The sequence below is a fragment of the Triticum aestivum genome, chromosome 3D, assembly GCF_018294505.1.
Source record: "Triticum aestivum cultivar Chinese Spring chromosome 3D, IWGSC CS RefSeq v2.1, whole genome shotgun sequence".
Lineage (NCBI taxonomy): Eukaryota > Viridiplantae > Streptophyta > Magnoliopsida > Poales > Poaceae > Triticum > Triticum aestivum.
In genome coordinates, this window is record NC_057802.1 from 355,638,968 (window position 1) to 355,646,788 (window position 7,821).

At 50.7% G+C, this 7,821-nt stretch overlaps 1 protein-coding gene across 1 annotated transcript; it reads left to right on the top strand.

Moving 5' to 3' along the window:
* The first annotated feature begins 782 nt into the window (after window positions 1–782).
* LOC123078856 (IAA-amino acid hydrolase ILR1-like 2) lies at window positions 783–6,425 on the top strand. The gene is made up of 4 exons (XM_044501498.1): window positions 783–1,478; window positions 1,694–1,819; window positions 5,210–5,524; window positions 5,624–6,425. Exons 1-4 carry the CDS (start codon window positions 819–821, stop codon window positions 6,149–6,151), a joined length of 1,629 nt encoding a protein of 542 aa, XP_044357433.1. The 5' UTR covers window positions 783–818; the 3' UTR covers window positions 6,152–6,425.
* The last annotated feature ends 1,396 nt before the right edge of the window (window positions 6,426–7,821 follow it).

Consider the following 7,821-nt stretch of genomic DNA (forward strand, 5'->3'; position numbering starts at 1 on the left):
CTGCGTGGTATATTTGGTGGCAACGTCGCCAGTTTGCAAAGGGGCAAACGATTTCAGATGCACACCATTCAGTTATTTCAATTAAGGTCCTAGCTACGAACTATGTACGAGCAGCAACACCCAACCAACCAGTTAGAAAGAGAGATCAAATGTGGAAGAAACCAACCAAGGGGAAGGTGAAGATCAATGTGGACGCCTCTTCTCACGAGGATATTCTCTCAGGGGCGACGGGTGCTATTGCAAGGGATGATAGTGGCCAGTTCTTGGCTGCTGCATCATGGTTTCTTCCACATATTAACAGTGTTGTTTCAGCAGAGATTTTTGCTATACGGAATGGTTTATACTTAGCTGCCCATATTGGATGCTCCAAGGTGATTGTGGAGTCTGATAGCCAATTGGCGCTAAAAGCGGTGGAAAAATTTGAAAGTTATTTAGGCCAGGAAGCAGCGATTGTCATGGAGTGCAATGAATTGAAGGCAAACTATGCTTCTGTTTCTTTCGACAACTGCACATGTGAAGCAAACGCCATAGCAGATTGTCTGGCTAAATCCAGTTTTAATTCAAAGTCTTGTTCTATGTGGGATGCTACCCCTCCTGATTTTATTTCTCAACTCATTGTAACAGACTTGGCTATTATCTGAGAAATAAAGTCTTGTGATTGTAAAAAAAAAAAAACAAGCCAGACATTCATTTTGGTTGGGCCGAGTCCCGCCACGACTGGCAGTGGCCGCGCTCCCGCGCTGGCAAGCACACAGCGCATGGCTCCGTCGAGTGCGTGCGAACGATGTCATCAAGCCCCTGAGCCTCCGACGACGCCCATGGTCGATGCCGATGCTCCGTCCATGGCTTCCCTCACACATGTGCTGTTTCGCCGCCGGCACGTCGCCCTCAGGCACGTTCGCCCCGTGCGCAAGATAGGCACGCACAACTACCGTCCGCTTCACGGCAGCTCCCGGCGAAGAAAGAAAGAAAGGAAGAAACAGGGCCATACAAAACGATATACGTCGCGGTCGCGCACGCGTATATATGCGCACCACACGCGCGCTCGGCCCGCGCACGCGCGGCCTCCACACCCACCCGCAACGCAAGCCGCCGGCCTCGGCTTCGTTCGTCCTCGACCGATCGCCACACCACGCCGCCGTCCGATGGGCCTCCACGCGCGCGCCGTGCTGCTGGCCGTAGTCGCCGCGCTGTGGTGCCGTTCCTCGGGCTCGGAGGCGGGCGGAGGCGACGTGCTTGGCCGGGCGAAGCGGCCCGAGTTCGCGGCGTGGATGGCCGGCGTGAGGAGGGCCATCCACGAGCGGCCCGAGCTGGCGTTCGAGGAGCACGAGACGAGCAGGCTGGTGAGGAGGGAGCTGGACGCCATGGGCGTGCGATACGAGCACCCGGTCGCCGGCACCGGCGTGGTGGCGGCCGTGGGCACCGGCCGCCCGCCCTTCGTCGCGCTGCGCGCCGACATGGACGCGCTCCCGCTGCAGGTGCGTACGTGCCGCGCGGTCCCTGCTGCCGACGCCACTGGACTTTTCGCGCCCATGCTCTTTCCACGTTTTCTTGTTCCTCTACGTGCTTCTGCATTCCAAAACAAGTGGCGCTTCAGTTTACACTCACAGCGCATCAACGCAACAAGAGTTCGCGCTCAGAAGCGGCATTCCTGCACCGAGTGAAACCCCTGGCTATGTTTGATCCGTTTCAGGAGGAAGTGGAGTGGGAGCACCGGAGCAAGGTGGCCGGGAAGATGCACGCCTGCGGCCACGACGCGCACACGGCGATGCTGCTCGGCGCCGCCAGGATCCTCCACGAGCACCGCAACGACCTGCAGGTCACTGTCCCTCCCTCCTCCCGCTTCTTGACTACCATGAACAAACTGCACTGTGCGCGTGTCACCAACTCACCATGAAGCAGTTAGCTCGATTCTCTAGCTGCCAACTGCCTGATTTGGAAACCATTAATCAGCTAGCGTTCGACTCGGCCGCTCAACAGATTTCGCACGATGGGGGCGAGGGGCCATGCGCTGCGCGGCTCCATTCAGAAACAGTTAGCGGTAGCACCATTTGTTTTGTTTGTTGCGCCGTCCTTTTCCGGGCGGATTCCTCAGATATTTCTGTTCCAGGCTGAGGCAAGATCACTCGCTCTCACTCTCATTTCAAAGGCCCCCTCGTCCTCTCCATCTCACCGGTTTTGTTTCTTTCGAGCAACGAGACGGCCTCTTTTCGATAAAGAAACAAAAGATGATCTAGTGTCAATATCTGCTTTTGTCCTATCGAGCAGCGCTACTTGTACTGTGCGCGTCGTGGCCTTTTGAATTCCCAATGGCAATGGACAGGATGATTTAGTAATTAATCATTTACCGTGGACCATCCTCGAGCAGTCGGGCTGCACTGCGCTGCTGATTTAAAACCTTGACGGAGCACACTTGGTAGACCGCCAGGTAGCATTTTCAGTGGGACACGTCAGGCGTCTCTTTCAACCTTTGCAGTGACCCACGGGGCACCACCGGGGGTTTGTCAATGGCGTCGAGAGAGTCTGTGGGTCGAGGAGGGCCACAAGAAGCTTTGTTTCTTTTCCCGCGGCTTCGGGCAGTGTTCGCTCGACCAACTGGATATATTGCAATGATCTTGACTTGGCCCTTGAGGCAGCGGTAGAAGTGGCAAGCTTAATTTGGCATGGCATCGATTCCAGAGGTTTTGTCTCTCCTAGCAGTGAAACAGAGTTGCATTAGTGTCACTAGGATACTGATTCACCAAGTGTGTGTTTTCGAGATTCTCATTGTCCACCCATAGCTCCTTGCAAAAGCTTCTTGCAACACCCACTTGATCCTTTCCACTCCAGCTGCAATGCTTTTTTGCCCTTGGCTTTTCTGCGACATGCCCCGATAACTGATATTATGGGAAACATTATCGCTTTTAGCTATATGTAAGTTGCCCTTTTTTTAATTTGGGTTGGTCGAATCTTTGTCCTTCCATTCTTTGTGTCAAGATTTGTGTTGTCTTTTTTTTTCACTGTTTCATGATGGGTTGGACTGAATTTTCGACAGGACCTGGTCTGGTCTTAGTCGATTTTCTTATTGGGCTTGAAGCTCGTTATCTGTTGCTTGTTTTTGTTTGCTTTTATGTGTGCTCGCCTTTCTTTTTCTTTTCAGTGCGATTTTTTCATTTTTTTCTTTATGGGTATTTTTGGTTGTTGGGTGAGTGTAAGTGTAAACATGTAATTACTGTACAATATGGATGTTAATTACACTAGAATGTGAAGATTTCACTATTCCATGTCTATTTTTTCATATTATAAAAGTGCAATTTCTGTTCAAATTATGTGCAAGATTTTTTTTCTTTAAGGCAATATCAGTGACACTGATTCATTTTTTCTTAGAAAATGGCTTCTTTTTAATGTATATGTATACACACAAGTACTATACAATATGTGTGTGAATTCTACTGCAGTGTGAAAATTCCACTATTATATGTTAATTATTGCGTATTATAAAATGTGCAATTTCTATTTTTGTTTTATTTGTTTACGCTATTTCTTCTTTAAGGGTAATAACAATGCCATGAATCCATTCTTCCTTAGAAAACCTCACTTTTATTTTTTGCGATAGTAAAATTGCACTCTTTATATGCTTGTTCTTTGCATATTACAAATAGTACAATTTCAGTGCAAATTTGTATGTATTTTTTTCTTCAAGGGTAATACCAATCCCACTAATTCATTATTTCTTAGAAAATTTATTTTTATTATGTATTACTTTTTATTTCATTAGCTTTCTTTATGGGTAAAATAATGCCACTAATTCATTCCTTCCTTGCAAATTTGCTTTTTAAAAGAAAGATCCACTATTATGTACTTTTTGCATATTATGAAAAACATAATTTATGTGCAAAATTTATTTTATTTTTCATTTTCTTTCATCTTTAAGGATAATATCAATGCCACTAATTCATTTTTCTTAGAAAAGTTAATATTACATTTTTTATTTTTCTTGTTCATTTAATTTTTAAGGTGACACCACCACATGTATTAAATCTTGTATATCTAAATAGCTAGCCTTAAATAAATTATTTTTCTCGACGTGCAAGCATGCTATCTGACCATGCAACATGCACAGAAAAAAACCATCACAACATGAAATCACACATATAGAAAACCCCACGTCAAGTTGCAACATATATATTGCAAAACATTTTCCCAACAACGTGCTGAGTATCAACTAATACCATCAAAACCTCAGAGCCCCAATCGAAGGCTAGCCCCCACCAACCTATTTCTCTCAACATGGAAGCATACCACCTCACCATGCAACAAGCATGAAAAAGACCCACCACAACATGCAACCACACACAGGGAAAAAACCCCACCTGAACATGCAAACACAAATGATAATTTTAATTCTACCACGCTGTTTATATTTAATGAATATTTTATGTTTTATGTTTTATGTCACTCAAAATCGACTAATTATTCGGTCTTTTTTTTCTTAATCAAAGAGTAAACCACTTGTTGGACGAGAACGGACGTTTGGCTCTCGGTCTCCATGGAGGCCATTTTTTTTGCAAAATTCAAAATTTAAACTTTTCGGTTTCAAAAAAATCTGAAAAGAATTGTGCAAGTAAACAAATATGTTATGTGTATGTGTGTAAAAATTCAGGATGAAATACGTTGAAATGCGACCTGTACAAAAAGGACAAATCCATGGGCTAAGAGGATGAATAGTATCTTAAGTTAAAAAGCCCCAGATTTGTCTTTTTTGCACAACCCTCATTTCAACACATTTTGCCCTGAAAAGTTATACACATGTGTGTTATGCCTTCATGTATATCTATATTTTTTTCAGAATTTTTTGAAATGTAAAAACATGAAATTTGATGAAATTTGAATTTGGAGTCCTCCATGGAGGCCGAGCTCCAAAGGCAATTTCCGTTGTTGAACACGCTATAAAAAAGTAACTGGCCCAGATAAGAATTTCAAGCGACTGCCCATTAGTTGGTCCAAAACATTGTAGATCACTTCAGCAGGATCTGTAGGAAATTTACTATCAAAGCAAATCATATTTCTAATCTTTTCAATTGTCCAGCGTACTGTTGTCCCGAGAACAACAAATTCTGCTGAGACTTAAGGAAATGAGTCAATCCCAGTTAATTTCAAACCATCAGTGATAACAGGGGCATCTACTATCTTTCAAATGATTCACAAACTGGCTCTATCTTTGTGGCAGGGGACGGTGATCCTTCTTTTCCAGCCGGGAGAGGAGGTGGGAACCGGGGCCAAGAAGATGGTGGAGGCTGGCGTCGTGAACAACGTGGAGGCCATCTTCGGGTTCCACGTCACCGTGATCCTCCCCACCGGCGTGGTTGGGTCGAGGGCCGGCCCGCTGCTAGCCGGCTGCGGCTTCTTCGAAGCGGTAATCACCGGGAAGGGCGGCCACGCCGCCATCCCCCAGAGCAGCGTGGACCCCGTCGTGGCCGCCTCCAGCGTCGTCCTCGCCCTCCAGAACCTCGTCTCCCGGGAGGCCGACCCCCTGGACTCCCAGGTACGTACCACGCACGCGACGAGCTCTGTTGCTCTTGCTCCTTCCTGACGGCAATGGCGATATGGCATCTCCGACTGAGACGTATTACTGCGGGCGCAGGTCGTGACGGTGACAAGGTTCCGGGGAGGCGGCGCGTTCAACGTGATCCCGGACTCCGTCACGATCGGCGGCACTTTCCGGTGCTTCTCCAACGACGGGTTCATGCGGCTGAAGCGGCGGATCGAGGAGGTGATCGTGGCGCAGTCGGCGGTGCACCGGTGCGCGGCGGCGGTGGACTTCCACGCCGGCGGGCGGCCCCTGCTGGCCCCGACCATCAACAGCCCCGCGCTGCACGCGCACTTCGAGGACGTCGCCACGGAGATGGTCGGCGCCGGCGGCGTCCGGGGCGCCATGGAGCCGTGCATGGGGAGCGAGGACTTCGCCGCCTTCTCCGAGGCCGTGCCGGGCTCCCACTTCTACTTCGTCGGGATACGGAACGAGGCGGCCGGGTCGGTGCACGTCGCGCACTCGCCGCACTTCCTCGTCGACGAAGGCGCGCTCCCGTACGGCGCGGCGATGCACGCCAGCCTCGCCATGACGTACCTGCAGCGCCAGCGCGGGCGCGTGGACTCGCACGAGGAGCTGTAGCTGCGCGCTGTTGCTGCTGGATGCGGCATGCGACGTCGGCCGGGCAAGGGCTGCGCGCGCGCGCGCGCTCTGCGGCACGAAGAACCCAAGTTGCCGCGGCGATTATCACCGTCGAGTACTCTCGTCGGGGTTCTGTTGGGATGCAGAAAAACACGTCCTCGTAGGAGTGCTGAGTGGATGATTTTGCTGTCCAGCGCGCCCGATGAAAATCTGGTCGACTTCGTGCAGAAATGATGCGAGAAAAGAAGGTGTCGATAATGGTTTCTTCTGAAAATCTGAGGTCCATAAAAAAAACACTAAAAGAAATCGTGATTAGATGCCCGGAACGGGCTTCACGAGATTGACAAAGTCCCTGAGCGTGAGCAAGAGATTAAATCCATACGGGAACCGATACAGAGAACATGATTAGTAGAGAAAATTCTGACAAATATCTGAATCAATACAAATATATATGTAGCATATGAAAAGAAAAACACAGCCAACCCTAACAGCATCGACTTTCGCAAAAAAAAAAAAACTGCATCGACTATCAAGGAGGTACTACAAACGTATAAGGCGCAAAAAAAAAACGAACAAGGCGCAAAGATCATGCAAGAAGAGCGCCCATCTTCACCCTGAAAACCGGCATGGAGCGAGCCTGTGGACACGCGCGGTGGCTGCGACCTCGGCCAACTCTCAGTGGCGCATGCTGCCAACGAGGAACGCCACGGCCGGGCAGAGCACGGCGGCGACGAGCGACGAGGAGACAGCTGCGGCGCCGGACGTCGGGCTGGGCGCGGGCTCGTCGGCGGCCAGAGCGACCCCGGCGAAGGAAGACACGGCGACGGCCGCGATGACGACGGCGCGGAAGATCTTGGAGGCCATGATCCTAGCTGCGAGAAAGAAAATGTCGCAGATGCGGCTGTGTTGGTTAGTGGTTACAGCTGCTCGAGCAAGAACTGCGGAGGAGGTGAGTGAGTGTGTGCGAGATGATGCCGGAGGGAATCAGGACGAGGCGCGCGTTCTTATAGCTGAAGAAGAGAGGAGTTGGGGCATGGGGTGGCCTGCATTTTACAGTCTGGCTCGCCGTCCGGCCTCCTCCAGACAGCTCACGATCAACGGCTGCTGGTGGGTGTAGGACCAGCAGATATGCCTTTGCTCCTCCCGCCCACTGCAACTGCAAGCAAAGCACTCTGCGTTCTGCGACTAGTGAGTTGGAGTAACGGGCGAGCTCAGCCGCCTCGAGAATCTTTCGTGACAGCAGCGGAGCATGGCCCCCAAGCCCAAGTTTACAGCGGAAATGCGGTGCAATGTCGCGCGGATCGGGTGACTAGCCCTGGAAGCAAGCAGACAGCGCAATCATTCGTCGATCCCGGAACAACGCCGCGTCAGGAGACGGAGAAGCATCAGAAAGAAAGAGGAGCATATCATATGAGGACCATCTTTCTTGTATCAACTACGTGTGCCCTCCCCCTCGCGTCGCCTCCCCCCAGGCGGCGCCAGGGGCCCCGAAACCCTAGCGCCGCCAGCACCTTCTTGCCGCCCCTTCCTGCCGCCGCTGCAGCCGGCGTGGGCCGTGGTGGCGGCAGGCCCGGTGCCGAAGGTTTCTGGGCGGGTGGATGCGGCGGATCCCATCTGAGGCGGCGGGGGCGGCTCCTCCCGTGCGATCCAACGGCGGCGGCTAGGACGGC

Excerpts from the sequence above, each read along its gene's own strand:
- LOC123078856 (XM_044501498.1), top strand. The coding sequence starts at position 819 with ATGGTCGATGCCGATGCTCCGTCCATGGCTTCCCTCACACATGTGCTG. Across the intron at positions 1,820-5,209 it reads AGCACCGCAACGACCTGCAG|GGGACGGTGATCCTTCTTTT; the intron begins GTCACTGTCCCT and ends TCTTTGTGGCAG. Across the intron at positions 5,525-5,623 it reads CCGACCCCCTGGACTCCCAG|GTCGTGACGGTGACAAGGTT; the intron begins GTACGTACCACG and ends CTGCGGGCGCAG.